Below are 19,034 nucleotides of genomic sequence, written 5' to 3'. Positions count from 1 at the left end.
ACACACATGCACACACAAACGAGCACACACACACACACATGCACGCACACACACACACACACACACATGCACACACAAACGCACACACACACACACAGACACACACACGCACACACACACACATGCACACACACGCACACACACGCATGCGTACACACACACACATGCACACACTTTCACACACACACACACACACACATGCACACACACACGCACACACACACACAGTACAGCATGTATGTATGTATGTATATATGTATAAAAAACAATCTATTCTTATATGGCACTTACATGAAGTAAATACAAATGACTACATTATGCATTCATTTATTTGCTGAACATTTATATTTTAAAATTAAAAACCGGCAGGCATCCTGAACCTAGTTTCAATGCCACACAGAGAGAAACAGCAGGAGAAGGGCACCGTCTGAGTCATTACAAATGTTCCACAAACTGCAGGGGAGCACAAAACATGCCATTCACGAACACAAAATGAGTCTCCCCTTCTGCACCGTGAGCATTTGCTATAAAGAGTACTGTGGGCTTTGTGACACAGTTCTTTATTTATTTTTTAATAATGACACTATTTAAAGTCACAATAGTCCTCACTGAGGGTCCATAAATGCAGAAATGACTAGCATAGTGTGTCATTTTCCACAATTCTCCATAACTACCAAATCACCGCAATCCTACTGAAGTCTCCAGTAAATATATTTAAATTGTTGTTTGTGCCCACGCACCAGGGTGGAAGAGTGGAATCAGGATGTTTGAAAGGTTTCAGCTAATATGTCATTTAAAAGTTAAATAAAATAAAATAAAATAAAATCATTGTGATTCTTGTTCTGAATGTACAGTGAGGTCCATAATGCCTGAGATGAAGAAATATTTTTTTCTTGATTTGGCTCTATGGATTTGTACTCCACAATTTTAGATTGGTAATCAAACAATGCACATAATGCAGATTCTCAACTTATTAAGGGTATTATCATGCATTTTTGTTTCACCATGTAGAAATTACAGCACTTTTTATATGAAAGTCCCTCTATTTCAGGGCACCAAAATGTATGGGACAAACAAATTCACAGGTGTTTCTGATTATTCAGGTGTGTTCATTTGCTTTCTTGGTATTTAGTCTTGATTCCAGGCTTGATTAATTGCACTAGGAGTCTATATTGGTGTTTGTCAACAGGAGGACCACAGTTACCAATGAAAGTCAAGGAAATAAAAATAAATATGAGGCTGTGAAATAAAAATAAAAAACAGTCAGAGACTGTTGACCAAACTCAACTGTTTGGAACATCATTAAGAGCACTGGTGAGCACAGTAATCCCAAGGGCCCTGTAGGCCAGGGAAGACATCTTCAGTTGATGACCGAAGAATTCTCACCATGACGAAGAAAACCCCCCAAACACCCGTACAATAGATCAGAAACAGTCTTGAGGAAGCAGGCAGGGGAGTCGTAGTGGGGGGGGGTGGGGGGGGGGGGGGCAGTGGGACTGACTACCCAGGGCCCGAATGGAGGAAGGGTCCTTGAAAAGCCTGGAATAATGCGTGAGAGACATGGATCAAGAGAGGAAGGGGGCCCACAGAGACCGCTTATGTATAGGGCCCAGAGTTTTGTGCTACACCCCTGGAAGCACGCATTGATATGTCAGTGACTAATGTCCACAGAAGACTTCACAAACAGAACTACAGCAGCTGAACTGCAAGATGCAAACCACTAGTTAGCTGCAAAACCAGGATGTGAGGTGTACACAAGTATATTATCAGCTCATGTTCAAGCAAATGCCTCCAAGCTCCTTGGACAGCACTTCATCCTACAGTAAGACAACGATCCCAAACACCCTGCTAAAGTGTCAAAGGAGTTTTGAACAGGTAAAAACGGGAACATTATCGATGGGCCAATTTCATTTATAAAACATCTATATGTCCCAAACGTTGAATTGGGGGACTGTGTAAAAAGTGCTGTACTTATTAATTACTCATTACAACAATTACTCAGTTTTGGTCTGATCCGACCATAACGCCCAGTTCCAAGCAAAGTTCCGATGGCGTTCAGCAGATTTAAAGCTTGTTACTGTTGATTAGCCCTCAACAGACGCCTTCTTTGTGGCATCCCTTCCTGAAGCTGATTGGCATGGAGGGGCCATCTGATCGCAGATTTGGAGACCTGGTCTTCCTGAGATGCAACCAGATTCCGCAGATGCCCAACTGCCACTTTTAAGTATCTTTGGCCTGACAAACCGTCCTCACCGTGTTTGTGGGCAAGGTGCACTCTTAGCATCCTCCAGCCCGGTTCTTCACAGCTCCAGAAGTTATTCATTATTTATTAGAGGTTTTAAACTTATTGACAGAGTAGAGGAACATTGTATCTTTAGTGTTTATTATTTATTTGTTCATCCTCTCCTGACTTGTGAAGGTCAACAGCTATTTGCCTGAACGTTCTTTACCTTTCCCCATGGTAATGCATGATGAATGGGTTTTAAATGCGTGTTGCCTCATTTTCATTCCCCAGCGAAACAGATAGCCATGGGGAGGCACAATACAGTTCCCTCTGAGACGGAGATGAATTTGAAAAAAGTAGCATATTATAATCATTATCAGGCTTATTTATCAGAGAAGGAGAACAAGCTTTGGTCAGTGGTGTGGTTGTGTTCGTTTTCATACAGCAACATGCAGTCAGTCATCTACAAAAGACAACAAGATGTTTTTCAAAATTAAATTTTGAAAGGTGACATTATATAAAGCTATGGCATTATAAAGCAACCTGTCAAAATCATTAAATCAATGATGTCATTTTTGGTTTTATAAACCAACCAACCAAGAACGTTCAATTAAGAACATCATATTTGGCCTTATAAACCAACCAAACAAAAACGTTGAATTAAGAACATCGTTTTTGGCCTAATAAACCAACCTACCAAGAATGTTAAACTAAGAACATCATATTCGGCCTTATAAACCAACTTAACAAATGCAAATACTTGAAATTAATAACACCATATTTGTCATGGCAATCCATCCAACCAAAAATTTTAAATCAGGAACACCATACGTGGCATTATAAACCCTTACAAATGGGGAAAACGCTGAGCCATAAAATCACACTGCATCCTGCGCTATCCTGCGAGGTCCAGCTGCTGTAAGACGGCAGGTATCAGGAGGAGAAACGGCGCGCGAGCGTCTCCTTCCCCACGACAAACACGGCCTGGAAACCAAACAGCCTTGTAAACAGTGGCACCTTCTGCTCACAATGCACAAAACACGCACGGACATGAGGACCAACACCGCCGCGCCCCGTCGCAATCCAAACGAAAACAATCCCCCCGTGTCTTCCCTCCGATGGAGCGGGCCCTCCAGCGACGCATCACACGACGTACACGCCAGGCGACCCTTCCCAAAAGAGGGGAGTGATCGAGGGGAGGCGTCGGAAGTGTCTGATTTGGAACAACCAAATGAGGAAAAAAAACAGGCTTCGTTTTTGAAGCTCGCTTCCTGGTCTTGTTGAGAGACGGTGCTCACTAGCGCCACTGCGGTTGGCTCCAGTATAGGTGTTTCAGCCACCCGATTCAATGTAAGTCAATGGTACCAATACAGTCAAAAAACAAATTCTATCTTTTTTTTTTTATTAGAGACTTTTGCTATAGGGTGGCACGGTGGTGCAGTGGGTAGCACTGTCGCCTCACAGCATGAAGGTCGTGGGTTCGAATCTTGGCTAGGGGCCTTTCGGTGCGGAGTTTTCATGTTCTCCCCGTGTCCGCGTGGGTTTCCTCCGGGTACTCCGGTTTCCTCCCACAGTCCAAAGACATGCTGGTTAGGCTAATTGGAGACTCTAAATCACCCATAGGTATGAGTGTGTGAGTGAATGGTGAGTGTGCCCTGCGATAGATTGGCGGCCTGTCCAGAGTGTATTCCTGCCTCTCGCCCAATGCACGCTGGGATAGGCTCCAGAACCCGCCGCGACTCTGCTCAGGATAATTGGGTATAGATAATGGATGGATGGATGGACTTTTGCTATAAAAAATACCTCCATAACTCAAGTGCAAGCATACACACATCACTACACACAATATTGCACCTGAGACTGCATGACAGCAAGCGCACGGCCTGGTTGCAAACCAGACACATAAAATAAATGTATTAATAACAGGAAGTGCTCCGGTATTTATATCGATCGCGCAGGGGAAGCAGACGACGGGAGCGTGTCCTAATTGTCGAGCCACCCAGCCGCCGCGGGCAGGAACGAAGCATCGATCTGTAATTGGAGGCGCCGGCTCGTGAAATGTGTACCCTAATTAAAAAAACAGAAATAACTGGCGAGCGCTTGTATTATTCCCTCCCGGTGAACACCGGCTGCGGATCCCGATGTGATCGCACGCTCGGTGATTTCTTAATCACCGCCATGCCGATTAATGCGAAACATGAACCGCACAAATCGTCATTCCCTGAAATGCCGTTTTTACATTTTGATATTTCTGGAGGAAAAGAAGAACTGCATTGGCTAGCCGGGGCAGCGTAGTGATTACAATCAGGAAGGCCTAAGTAGGAATAAACTTTCATGGCCTGAATTCAATCAATACTTCTTTGTCTGTAATTTAGATTGAAACGAGATCTGTGCTTGTGTTCACAAACACAATCGGGTGAGAAAACATTTGTGATTGTGATTTGTGAAGTAATAAAACTTGCATTTCTTTATAAATCAAAGTTATGGCCGTTTATTGATTTTTCCAGGACCCAGTAATGACCATTTTGCTCTTTAACATTTCAAAGTTGAGGGCCAGATATCAAAAACACGTTTGCCCCCCCCCACTCCCCCAACATCCCCCGTTTACTCATCACAATAGATTATTTGTAGCTCCCAGGGTCCAATTTGTCAGACATGTATGCTGGTGTTATTAATCCAGTTTAATACCAGAACTCAACAAACTGCCCTGTCTCTCTATTTACTTATTTTCCAGGCAGTGAAGGCACCTGCCTGTCTGTCTGTCTGTTTGCCTGTCTGAATACCAGTCTGCCTGCCTGTCTGTCTGTCTGCCTGCCTGTCTGTCCTCTGGTCTGTCGATCTGTCTGTCTGACTGTCTGTCTACCAGTCTGTCTATCTGTCTGCCTGACTGTCAGTCTACCGGCCGGTCTATCTGTCTGTCTACCGGTCTGCCTGAATGTCTGTCCACTGGTCTGTCTGTCTGCTGGTCTGCCTGCCTGTATGTCCACTGGTCTGTCTGTCTGCTGGTCTGTCTGCCTGTCTGTCCACTGGTCTGTCTGTCTGCCTGTCTGTCTGTCAGTGCTCCACACATTTAAAGCAGAGCTGTGAGCGTCCAGTGGCTAGGCAGTCTGTAGGTGTTTTCTCATCTCCGTCAGGCACCCCTCTCTTCTCTCTACTCCAGCCCCACCCCCCCCCTCCCCGCCCCCACATTAAAAAAGCATAAACCATCTGCATGTGACTGTGACTGTGAGTCCAACTGAAAGGAAACCAGGCAGCTCTACTGCCAGTCAGGCAGTCTTTACTGCCAGACTCGTTCCCCAGGGAAATGCTGCCGTCCACTATTTAGCACCCAGTCATCACCACACTCCACAGAGCTATGCCCAATAAAGGATGGCACCAGTTTCTGAAGGCTTAGAAATGTAAGAATTCTTTAGACTAACAATCAAATGTAATTGGATGTACAAGCATAGCCTATATATATATATATATATATATATATATATATATATATGAAATGAGCAGCAACATCCAAACTGCCTTAACAATTAAGGAAACACTGACGGACAGTTTTCCTAATAAGGTAATATCACATGGCAGTGCTGCTGTGGGCAGCCATACATTAGCTTTTGCAGGTAATTTTCTATTGCGCTGCACTGCCTGTGTTCTCAGTAAGAGAAAAACTGCCGTTGTATTTTAGGGAAAATCCAGGATGTGTGTGTGACTGGAATTAAATAGAGGTGGGGTAACAGTCAGGTAGCTTATAAAATGTATAATCTACAGTAAAGTATTTATAATCCTGTTCAGAAACTCATGACAGGATGAACAAGACACTTCATAAATATTTTATTTCCAGTTCATTTTCAGTGCTCTGTGACAGAGGAAGGGCAGGGGCCAGTTATTCAGTGCCACAAAATCCATCCATCCATCCATTATCTATAATTGCTTATCCTGGGCAGGGTCCATCCATTATCTATACCCTCTTGGCCTGGGTAGGGTCCATCCATTATCTATACCAGCTTATCCTGGGCAGGGTCGTGGGGGGCACTGGAGCCTATCCCAGTGTGCATTGGGTGAGAGGCAGGAATACACCCTGAACAGGCCACCAATCTATCGCAGGGCACACACACCATTCACTCACACGCTCATGCCTATGGGCAATTTAGTGTCTCCAATCGGCCTACCTGCAAGTCTTTGGACTGTGGGAGGAAACCGGAGTGCTGTGAGGTGACAGCACTACCCACTGCCCCACCGTGCCTCCCTGTGCCCGAAAACAATGAGAATGGGAATCTGAGAAATGAAAGTAAATTAAATCATTCTAACAGCAACAACAGCAATAAAGAAATGCCTTTTCAAAAAGTCAATTAATCTTTGCAGATTTGTTTTGGATGATAAGCGTAAATACCAGCAGAGGGTAGCGGGTTTTAAATCTCTTTATAATTTAATTAATGTGCAGTAAATCCCAGCCAGCTAATGCACACATGCTGTGCGTATCTGCTTTTACGATTTTGTTTTATTGGGCAATTACATCAAAGCCCACAATGCTGATTGTGTACAGTCTCCATGTACAATAAAAAAATCCTTCCAGATAATTACACTGTGGAGTTGGTTTCTTTTTATTTTGGTGCATTTTATCTTAACAATAAACATTGTTAAATAGAAACATAATTTTCCAACATAATAATAATAATAATAATTTATTGTATTATTTTAATTATTATCATTATCAAAATATACTACGTTACTTTACTTACATTATTTTAAAAATCTACATTTTAACTAAAATGTAAAGTATTAATTATCCATTAAGCATTAACCACAGCTTAATCCATCTGCTTACCAGTGATAAAACGAGACTCTGTGGCTAGCAGATATGCATTGCTGTCAACAGAGTACAGCCTGAGAATAACGAAAATTTGCAATAAGAAAGAGGACATTGCCCTGCTGGTGAATGCCAGCTATCAACCCGAGTATGTCGAGTATGGCTGGTTTCTGAACCACCCTGTGTTTCTAAGTGTGTTGTCTTGTTCATCTTGAGAGCACAGGATCTCCTTCACCCCACACACAGAGAGCACAGGATCTCCTTCACCCCACTCACAGACAGCACAGGATCTCCCTCACCCCACACACAGAGAGCACAGGATCTCCCTCACCCCACACACAGAGCACAGGATCTCCTTCACCCCACTCACACAGAGCACAGGATCTCCCTCACCCCACTCACAGAGAGCACAGGATCTCCTTCACCCCACTCACACAGAGCACAGGATCTCCCTCACCCCACACACAGACAGGATCTCCTTCACCCCACTCACACAGAGCACAGGATCTCCTTCACCCCACTCACAGACAGGATCTCCTTCACCCCACACACAGAGAGCACAGGATCTCCCTCACCCCACACACAGACAGGATCTCCCTCACCCCACACACACACAGAGCACAGGACCTCCCTCTCCCCACTCACAGACAGGATCTCCCTCACCCCACACACAGAGAGCACAGGATCTCCCTCTCCCCACTCATAGAGAGCACAGGATCTCCCTCACCCCACACACAGAGAGCACAGGATCTCCCTCACCCCACACACAGAGAGCACAGGATCTCCCTCTCCCCACTCACACAGAGCACAGGATCTCCCTCACCCCACTCACAGATAGGATCTCCCTCACCCCACACACAGAGAGCACAGGATCTCCCTCACCCCACACACAGAGAGCACAGGATCTCGCTCACCCCACACACAGAGAGCACAGGATCTCCCTCACCCCACACACAGACAGCACAGGATCTCCCTCACCCCACTCACACAGAGCACAGGATCTCCCTCACCCCACTCACAGATAGGATCTCCCTCACCCCACACACAGAGAGCACAGGATCTCCCTCACCCCACACACAGACAGCACATGCCTGCCCACAAACTCGACAGGTCTCCACCCAGTAGAAACGGCCAGAAGAAAAAACAGCCAAAACTCAAATGCTAAACACCTAAAGGTAACTCGATGCAGTGCCCTCACCATCCATAATGGCCTTTCCTTTCACCTGCAGCTTTGTGATCGAATTAGCACCATCCATGCAGCCAGCAGTGGGTCATGGGATATCCTGTTACATTCCTACACGGTACGAAGCTGACGGGTGGCTCGTCCTGTTATAACTCCGGATTTCAGCGCAGTGACAACATAGGGTCTGAATATCGAACACGGGCTAGGTCAGCGTCGATTGTGGGGCCAACATTCCCATGGAGCAGTGTGTGGAGGGTCAGGGTGAGGGTGAGGGTAGGGAAGTGGGAGGGGGGTGTTTGTTTGTATCTCACAGTTAAAAAGAGACCCCGCTTGTCAGTGAGGACAAGTTCTCCAGAGACGCAGTGACTGCACGGTGCGGCTGCAGGACTGCAGCCTGAGCGGCCACAGCTGCAGGACGGGCCTGCTTCAGAGGAGAGCGGACGGGCGCAGACGTGCGCAGACGTGTGCAGACATGAGCAGGCATGAGAGCAGGCATGTGCAGACATGAGCAGGCGTGAGCAGATGAGAGCAGACGAGCGCAGACATGCGCAGACGTGAGCACAGTCTTGTGCTTATGGATCTGACTGGGAATTCCAGACTGAGACAGAAGCGACAGAAACTGTGGGGCAGAAACTGGAACTGAGACAAGTTTTCAAAATACCTTGTGGAAGGGGAAGTGGTTCCCTGCTCTACCCTGCAAATATAATTTTATGTTCTGTGCGCATAAAAATGAGTTTTATGGGCACGGATATTTTTATAGACTGTCACAAAGATGCTTACAGTAAAAAACAGGAAACAGTGAAGATAGGGAAAGACCGACCTGAGCCTGTAGGTTGCAGGTTTGAATCCCTCTGATGTTTCAGCATTGAGCACCCAGTTGCTTTCATGAAATACTGGGCCATATAAATCAGTGACATGATGTCACTGGGTCACTGTATCTGCGAAGCAGCAGGCCCTACACAGTAAAATGCCCAGAGTTAATTCAACTCTAGCCAGACCAGAATGGGACCAAATGTTTTTTGTTAGAGTTCAATTAACGCTCTTAGAGTTGAATTAACACTGAACATTTTACCTTGTAGGAAGACTGTAACCTTCAGGAAAAAAGTAAGCCAGGTATCTTCAAACAATACAGCTGCTATGGAACAAGAGGTCAGGTATGGTAGTGTGGCAAGGCTGCAGTCCACACCAACTGGTTAGGTGGGAGTAATGGTTGTATTAATTAACCACACTTAATTAAACACATCTGGGTTATATTAACTAATCAGCCCAGGGCTTAAAAGTAGTGCTTCTTTCCACAGCATAGGTGCTGCCCGAGATTTCCCGATTTCCTCTCCTAGTCCGCGCCCCGCTACAGGTTGCCACGTGAATGAAAATTAGAGGAGCAAAGAACAAAGAACAAAGAAATGGAAATGCAGAATGCAAACTGATTTGAGGGAATGAGTGTTTCTGCTATGACTTACAAACGGGAGTTACAAATGTTATTTTTGTCGTTTTTAATTTTCAGGTTTTTTTATTTTGTTACTTATTTTTCTCCACCACTTAAATAACTTCAAAGCGCACCGCAATCAGCCTGCTAACTGAATGAATACCAGTTGTAGCCGTCTCCGCTCTCCGCTATCGTTTCGCGGACGGACCAGCGGGACGCAACGCTTTCCGTTTGAAGCTTCTTATCGAATTACCCTGACGCGGCTCGCGCGAAACTCCGAGTGAGGGGCGGCGGAGACCGCCGGGCGCCTCGCTTTGATATCTCCAGGACATCTCCGCGGCGCGCGCTGACGTGCGCTGGACGGTTCGGCGGCGTCGATCACGGGCGATTCCATTTGCGCGAGCGGCGTGGGAATTCAATTCGCGCCGTAACCGCCCGACTCGATTATGCGCTCATAAAATATGTGCATAACCGCCGAGCTGCCTTCGCCATGGCAACAAAAGCAAACGTGCGATTTAGCGTCGAGGACGTTATCGCTAATGAAATCTGCGAAGCGGCCCACTCGACTTTTCGTGTAATAAACAGCATGTTGCTCAGTGATTCACGGAGCTCAGAGCCACTCATTTCGACACACCGAAACCATGGTAACCGCCCATGGTAACCCAGCCCCTCTTTGTCATTACAGGGACACCCCAAATTAAAAATGTGAGACGGACACTGAGCAGGTGACCCCAATTTTACGGCCCATATTCCATATATCCACTATTCACTTAACCACCAGTAAAGCATTTAAAAACGACATATATTTTTCTTACACATTAACTCGATTTACTGGCAAAACTTGTCATGGTGTGTACCAACATTACTGCATAGCTGTCAATACAAATGATTAGTTCTGTATTAAGAAGTGTTGCGCTGACTTAAATGCAGCAGCTAAGAGTTAGAGACACTGTGCGTCAGTTGCCAGACAGAATCCAGACATGAAGGTAGAACTCAACTACTGTGGCACATCGTCATTCACGTGGAGTAACACAGTAGTGCCATTGCTGAACGACAGGCCTGCCTCGTCAGGTCTGGCTGTTGCTCAGAGTTCTTTCTTTTGCATCATGCTAGAGGGCTTAACTTGCCCTCAAGCAAGGGTATAAAGTACTCCCAGCACTTACTTCTCAGGGAAACACAAAGTCTAATGTCACAGAAGCACAGTCACACGTCAAGAAATATAGGTACAGGATATGAGTTTGACGCATAACTGCCAAAAACACTTTGCGAAACGTTTTAGCATTAAACCTCCCAGTTTGTTTAATTCATTCAGGACGTAAAAAGCACGTCCAGTAGAATTTATTGTTCAGGATTCAGCCAACAGTATTGCCTTCGTGTGCTGTGGTCAAAAACTGCTGACAAAGACGGACACTTATTCATAAAAATGGTGAGTAAGGGAGGAATGCTAGAGAGAGAGAGAGAGAGAGTGTGTGAGCGAATGAGAGAGAGCAATGAGAGCGCATGTGAGTAAATGAGTCAGAGGGTGCGAGAGATAGAGCCAATGTGGGTATGAGTGAAAGAATGAGTGAGTGAGGGAGAGTGTGTTTGAGCGAATGGAGTGAGAAAGAAAGAGTGAGAGATGTAGTAAATGAGTGCATGAGTGAATGAGTCAGTGTGGATGTGTGGGAATGAGTGCCTGACTGAATAAGTGAACGAGAGACAGAGTGAGAGAGGGAATGGGAGATATTTGATTTTAAAAAGCTCTTCAACTTTGGAACATGATGGTTCGACATGAACGAGTGCATTTTGATTTTAGATATGGAGAATTGGAATTTGATCTGAACTGAAAGATAGGAAGATAATTTAAATTTGACTGAAAGAATGCATTTGTGACAGATGAATCTAGCCAGTGGGTGGCCAGCTGGGTAAAGAGGTGTGGCCAGAAATGGAAAGGACAGAAATGAAAAAAACATAGTCTTGATTCTCCACTGGACCCAAATGTACCATTTTCAACAAGTGAAGGACAGGGTGGAATTATAACCCTGTAGCTCTACTGACCGCTCCAGTGCAGCGCTGGTGGAATTATAACCCTGTAGCTCTACTGACCGCTCCAGTGCAGCGCTGGTGGAATTATAACCCTGTAGCTCTACTGACCGCTCCAGTGCAGCGCTGGTGGAATTATAACCCTGTAGCTCTACTGACCGCTCCAGTGCAGCGCTGGTGGAATTATAACCCTGTAGCTCTACTGACCGCTCCAGTGCAGCGCTGGTAGAATTATAACCCTGTAGCTCTACTGACCGCTCCAGTACAGCGCTGGTGGAATTATAACTCTGTAGCTCTACTGACCGCTCCAGTGCAGCGCTGGTGGAATTATAACCCTGTAGCTCTACTGACCGCTCCAGTGCAGCGCTGGTGGAATTATAACCCTGTAGCTCTACTGACCGCTCCAGTGCAGCGCTGGTGGAATTATAATCCTGTAGCTCTACTGACCGCTCCAGTGCAGCGCTGGTGGAATTATAACTCTGTAGCTCTACTGACCGCTCCAGTGCAGCGCTGGTGGAATTATAACTCTGTAGCTCTACTGACCGCTCCAGTGCAGCGCTGGTGGAATTATAAACCTGTATCTCTACTGACCGCTCCAGTGCAGCGCTGGTGGAATTATAACCCTGTAGCTCTACTGACCGCTCCAGTGCAGCGCTGGTGGAATTATAACCCTGTAGCTCTACTGACTGCTCAAGTGCAGCGCTGGTAGAATTATAACCCTGTAGCTCTACTGACCGCTCCAGTGCAGCGCTGGTGGAATTATAACCCTGTAGCTCTACTGACCACTTCAGTGCAGCACTGGTGGAATTATAACCCTGTAGCTCTAGTGCAGCGCTGGTGGAATTATAACCCTGTAGCTCTAGTGCAGTGCTGGTGGAATTATAACCCTGTAGCTCTAGTGCAGTGCTGGTGGAATTATAACCCTGTAGCTCTAGTGCAGTGCTGGTGGAATTATAACCCTGTAGCTCTAGTGCAGTGCTGGTGGAATTATAACCCTGTAGCTCTAGTGCAGTGCTGGTGGAATTATAACCCTGTAGCTCTAGTGCAGTGCTGGTGGAATTATAACCCTGTAGCTCTAGTGCAGCGCTGGTGGAATTATAACCCTGTAGCTCTAGTGCAGTGCTGGTGGAATTATAACCCTGTAGCTCTAGTGCAGCGCTGGTGGAATTATAACCTATAACCCTGTAGCTCTAGTGCAGCGCTGGTGGAATTATAACCATGTAGCTCTAGTGCAGTGCTGGTGGAATAATAACCCTGTAGCTCTAGTGCAGCGCTGGTGGAATTATAACCTATAACCCTGTAGCTCTAGTGCAGCGCTGGTGGAATTATAACCCTGTAGCTCTAGTGCAGCGCTGGTGGAATTATAACCCTGTAGCTCTAGTGCAGTGCTGGTGGAATTATAACTCTGTAGCTCTAGTGCAGTGCTGGTGGAATTATAACCCTGTAGCTCTAGTGCAGTGCTGGTGGAATTATAACCCTGTAGCTCTACTGACCGCTCCAGTGCAGCGCTGGTGGAATTATAACCCTGTAGCTCTAGTGCAGTGCTGGTGGAATTATAACCCTGTAGCTCTAGTGTAGTGCTTATTTCCCAGGACGCTCGGAGCGTCTGAGCACCTCTCATCAGCAGAGCACACAGAGCTCAACACCAGAAGAGTCCTGTTTGCCATTGACTGCTGGTCCCGACAGATTGTCTACTAAATGTCCTGGCTTTGAAGCCGTCCTCTGTCAGTGCGTGATGAATGGGAGTATTCTCCCTTTCACTGATGAGGCCAAGTGGAATAGCCAGGCCCGCGTGGAGATGCGCTCATAAGGGTTGCCAGGGGTAACGCCTCACCATTCCTGAGTATGAAGACAAATTCCATCTATTACAGGAGATTTGCTTCACCTCATGCAGCTTGGGGTTTGGTGGGGGGGTGGTGGGGGGTGGGGGGGTCGGGGTTGGTGATTTTCAGGCTGCTACTGTGTGATTTGTGCAGCAAGAATTTAAATGCAGGCTTGACGAATTACGGGCAAAAGAAACAAAAACAAAAAAAAGGTCATTAAGCGTGTGAATTAAAGCAAACCTCATAGGCAGGCAGAAGCCCATGTGGGTCTCCAATTACCCTAGTGGAGCTGGAAAGAACCCTGCCTACACTACACACAGGTCACAACAAAAACCAGCAGGAAAGGGCTATAATGAGCCAGCCTGGTTCAGCTCTACAGCGGGAAAGGGCTATAATGAGCCAGACTGGTTCAGCTCTACTGTGGAAAAGGGCTATAATGAGCCAGCCTGGTTCAGCTCTACAGTGGGAAAGGGCTATAATAAGCCAGCCTGGTTCCAGCTCTACAGTGGGAAAGGGCTATAATGAGCCAGCCTGGTTCCAGCTCTACAGTGGGAAAGGGCTATAATGAAATCAGGGAGAAGAATGAAAGAAAGAAAGAATGAAAGAAAGAAACAAACAAAGAAAGAAAGAAACAAAAAAAAAGAGAAAAATAAAGATGGGAGGAGAAACAGCTGACCAAGGAGACCACTAAAAAATGAGATGGAAAGCTAATCCAATAGAAGGAGTTTCATGTGTATAATCCTAATCAAGTCCTCATAGTGGTTATTATGAACTGATTCTGACAGCTGGGGAATTATAAAGGGACTAGCAGAAGAGAGCTCTTTTATTCCCACACATAAATCAATAAGAAATACTACACTTCATATGGGCACTTTCTCTATTATGCATTAGTCCACAAATGCACTGACGACATATTACCACTCATGTTATAGGCAGTAGTTTAGGAGTAACCTTTTTGTTGTCCTAAGGGTAAAAAATGACCCTTTTCTGAGTTTAACAGCAGTGAAATTACTTTTTTATGGAGTTACCCTACCATTAGGTTTTTTGTTTTATTTTATAAAAGTGGTACCCCACCAGGGTACAAAGATTGCCATGTGCAGTTATGAAATCAGAAGTCATAATAAAAGTACCACACATCCATTACAGCAAGAACGAAAATGTTCATACTGTCAAAAAGAGCCAAAAGAGTGGTGTAGACTGTGAAGTAAAAAAGCAGTTATTCACCGATTTAATAACAAGTCAAAGGTTGTTTCATTGATTTAGGACTTAAAATTCAATACAGAGGCTTTAACCCAGGGGTCTGATGGGGGTGGGTCATTTTTGACCCTGTGCCCCTGGAGGACATACACAGTATGGAGACAACACATGGGTTACATTGCGCTGCTGTTGTGATTTCTTCTGTGTGTGTGACGCATAATATCAGATCATAGATGTTTGTTTTGTACAAAACAGTGACAAAATAATACCCAGAGAAAAATTACATTTTCTCAAAGACAAGTAAAAAAAATACTTCTCTCATACACAACTGCAGATTATGATGATGATGATGATGATGATGATTATTATTATGATTATTATTATTATTATTATTATTATTAATAACACAGAGCTGCAGCACCATGGACAGTTCCTCACACTCACAGAGCTGCAACACCGCAAGCAGTTCCCCATTATTTAGCAGATGCTCTTATCCAGAGTGACAACCATTAGTGGAGAGCATCAGTGCTACTCTCAGGATCTTAACCCAGGGGCTCTGAATTCAGAACCCAGTTACGGTCTCTCTGTGAGATGGGAGGGGGTGGGGGGGGGGGGGCTTGCCACAAATGCAGTGGATGAGGCTTTTGATTTTGATCGTCCAATTTAAGTTTTAACCATCATGTTTAAACCTGAAAGAAACAACCAGTAAAAACTATGGAAGTGGCACAGTATGCATGGACCGCTGTAGCTACTGCCAGTGGCCTCCTCAGTGGAGTCTTTATATAGCCATGTTTCTGGGCTATCACAATAAAAAACCCCATTCTCCACATCGAGCAGGTCTTGACCTCTCCCTACGCCCCCGCCCCCCGCCGCCCGCCCCCCCCCCCCCCCCCCCCCCCCCCCGCCATCCCGCAGCGAGGCGTTCTCGGTTGTGAATTCCGAGCCCCCGGGTTTTTGAATTTCGGGCTGACAGGACCCGTGTGACAGGTGTCCGCTCCACCCCGAGGAGCTGATCCTCTCGTTTCACACACGGCTGGACGCGGAGATGAGAAACTGTGACCCCAGGAAAAATGAGCAGAAACGGAGGAGTGGATGGAATCTGTGAAACGAATAGGAAGCGAGGTGAAGCTATTAGGAAGAGAAAAGGATGGGGTCCTGGACAGACTGGGGGGCGAGGGGTGCTGGACAGGGCATCCAGCGAAAGCACGCGCTCTCAGTTCAGGGAAGTGGCCTCAGCCGGGAGTTCAGTCTGGACCGGTGCCAGCCGTGGCAAGGAGGCCCACCAGACGACTGTCTGTTTCCACTACGGTGGCCAGCAAGGGACAGTTTCAGGTGACAGGGTTTCATACGAAGTGCAGCAGGCAGTCCGCCTCAGCTGTGTATACAGCGAGCGTCAGCCTCAGCTGTGCCTGCGGTGAACTCCACCGATTCGATTTCTGTGCATCTCAGCTGGATGACTGCAAAGTTAAGAAAATAAAAAAAACTGCCTCTGATTACAAGCTACTCAGAGCACAAACAAGCCAGTTCAGCTCCCCCTCTCACTTCTAAACTATAAACTAAACCTGAACCCAAACACAAATAAACCACAACCCTAATCGTGCATGCAATGGAACTAAGAAAACAAAGACAAAAACCACAGAGGATTTATAGAGCACCAACCATGCCTGAATGTGCTCAAGAGTTATGGAGAAATATCAAATAACATATAAATATAGGCCTTATTGCAAAGATTTAGCAGGAATGAATCATCATAAGGGTTTATGTGAACTGTGCGAGAATTTCTCGCGTTCGCTTTCAGAGTGAAAGTTACCTAACAAAAAGAGTTGCTTGTTCCTGAGAAGAAATGTATTCAGTCAATGGCAGTGTCAAGTACCGTAACAAAGAATAAACCAGCCAGAAACTCTGTGTTGAACATTTCATCATAGACTAGCCCAAGAAGACAGTCTTGGTTAGAGAGTTGGGCTTGTAACCTGAAGACTACAGTGTTAAATCCCAGGTAGGACACTGTTTATGGACCCTTTCAATTCAATTAAATTTTATTTGAGAGCCTAGCTCTCGCTGCTCGTCAACTGCGGTCCGTCTGCAGCAGCTGCGCTTTGAGAGCTGACCTCAGGCGCAGCGACTGCAGTGGAAAAACAGCGGCAGCTGCAAGCTGCTCTTGACCGAGGGCCCGGAGACCCACCCAGACATGCCGTCAGAAACGACTCAGTCAGAGGAAAAAATAAAATCGGGGTAAATGTCTGAAGGAGGTCATGGACGTGTGCTAATGATTATACATAGTTCATCTTTAATTTGAACTTAATTTTAAGTTTTTCTCCTCAGTAAAGGGGTCTGTGGTGTTTGATCAGTAAAGAGGTCTGTAGTGCATGATCAGTAAAGGGGTCTGTAGTGTGTGATCAGTAAAGGGGTCTGTAGTGTGGGATCAGTAAAGGGGTCTGTAGCGTGTGATTAGTAAAGGTGTCTGTGGTGTTTGATCAGTAAAAGAGTCTGTAGTGTGTGATCAGTAAAGGGGTCTGTAGTGTGGGATCAGTAAAGGGGCCTGTAGTGTGTGATCAGTAAAGGGGTCTGTAGTGTGTGATCAGTAAATGGGTCTGTAGTGTGGGATCAGTAAAGGAGTCTGTAGTCCATGATCAGTAAAAGGGTCTGTAGTTCACGATCAGTAAAAGTGTCTGTAGTTCATGATCAGTAAAAGGGTCTGTGTTGTTTGATCAGTAAAGGGGTCTGTAGTTCATGATCAGCAAAGAGGTCTGTGGTGTTTGATCAGTAAAGGGATCTGTGGTGTTTGATCAGTAAAGGGTTCTGTAGTGTGTGATCAGTAAAGGGGTCTGTAGTGTGTGATCAGTAAATGGGTCTGTAGTGTGGGATCAGTAAAGGAGTCTGTAGTCCATGATCAGTAAAAGGGTCTGTAGTTTATGATCAGTAAAAGTGTCTGTAGTTCATGATCAGTAAAAGGGTCTGTGTTGTTTGATCAGTAAAGGGGTCTGTAGTTCATGATCAGCAAAGAGGTCTGTGGTGTTTGATTAGTAAAGGGATCTGTGGTGTTTGATCAGAAAAGGGGTCTGTAGTGTGTGATTAGTAAAGGGGTCTGTAGCGTGTGATTAGTAAAGAGGTCTGTAGTTAATGATCAGTAAAGGGGTCTGTAGTGTCTGATCAGTAAAGGAGTCTGTAGTGTTTGATTAGTAAAGGGGTCTGTAGTGTGTGATCAGTAAACGGGTCTGTAGTGTGGGATCAGGAGAGGGTCTGTGTTGTTTGATCAGTAAAAGGGTCTGTAGTTCATGATCAGTAAAGGTGTCTGTAGTTCATGATCAGTAAAAGGGTCTGTAGTTCATGATCAGTAAAGGGATCTGTGGTGTTTGATCAGTAAAGGGGTCTGTAGTGTGTGATCACCAAAGGGGTCTGTAGTGTGGGATCAGTAAAGGGGTTTTTAGTTCATGATCAGTAAAGGGGTCTGTACTGCGTGATCAGTAAAGGGGTCTGTAGGTCTGTAGTGTGGAATCAGTAAAGGGGTCTGTAGTTCATGATCAGTAAAAGGGTCTGTAGTGTGTGATCAGTAAAATGGTCTGTACAGCAGGATCAGTAAAGGGGTCTGTAGTGTTTGATCAGTAAAATGGTCTCTACAGCAGGATCAGTAAAGTCTGCATTTTCTCTCTCTCACTGTATCAGTTCTCCCTCGCCAAGGGGTTGATGAAGCCATTTGTCAAACAATCATTCCATTAATCATGGCAATCATGTGAGTGAATCATTCAGCGACCACTTAATCAGAGGTCATGAGAAGCGTGACAGCGTGTTTGCACTCATTGACACTTATCACACGTCAGACTCCCCGCACTGACTGAACACGTTCGCAGAGGAAAGCTGAAACGGTTCCAGCTCTTCCGTAACTATGCCGGACGGCTGATCGTTCCGTCGTTGCCGTGGACGCGCGGTGCCAGCGTTCCGCGCACGTTTACCAGCTGCAGGAGTCTACTGCCTGTTTCCCCGTCGCCAGCATGAGGTCAATCAGACTGCTCAGCAACAAGGCGAGGGCATCGGCGGTACCGTCAATAACTCAAAAAAAAAGAGGCAAACGGAGGGGAGTCGGGGGGGGGCGTGGGGGGGGGGGGGGGGGGCACTGACCTGCGGTCGAACCCCGGGTCGCTCCGGCTGCACTGCAGGGTGATGACCTTCTGCCCCTCCCTCCTCTCGTCCTGGGTCACCGACCACAGGAAGGGGGCGCTGGGCCTCGCCCCCAGGAACTCCACGCCCCTTTTCAGCGTCACCCTGTTTCAAACCAGAAAAATAAGACTTGAGCGAAGGAGAACTACCGTACACTCAGAAAAAAACTCCTGGAGGATAAATCTAAAAAGAAGGACCTCCTGACA

The 19,034-nt window shown here is 46.1% G+C and overlaps 1 protein-coding gene across 1 annotated transcript in view; it reads right to left on the bottom strand.

Moving 5' to 3' along the window:
* Positions 1-19,034, bottom strand: part of si:dkey-112m2.1 (transmembrane protein 132D) — a 147,142-nt gene that overhangs the window by 50,847 nt on the left and 77,261 nt on the right. Inside the window, exon 3 of the mRNA XM_035390203.1 lies at positions 18,790-18,933. Within this exon, the coding sequence (XP_035246094.1) occupies positions 18,790-18,933 (144 nt within the window). The remainder of the gene's footprint in view (positions 1-18,789; positions 18,934-19,034) is intronic.

This window comes from Anguilla anguilla, chromosome 14 (genome assembly GCF_013347855.1).
Source record: "Anguilla anguilla isolate fAngAng1 chromosome 14, fAngAng1.pri, whole genome shotgun sequence".
NCBI lineage: Eukaryota > Metazoa > Chordata > Actinopteri > Anguilliformes > Anguillidae > Anguilla > Anguilla anguilla.
Note: the sequence above shows the minus strand (reverse complement) of the source record. Positions and strands in the feature narration are given on the sequence as shown.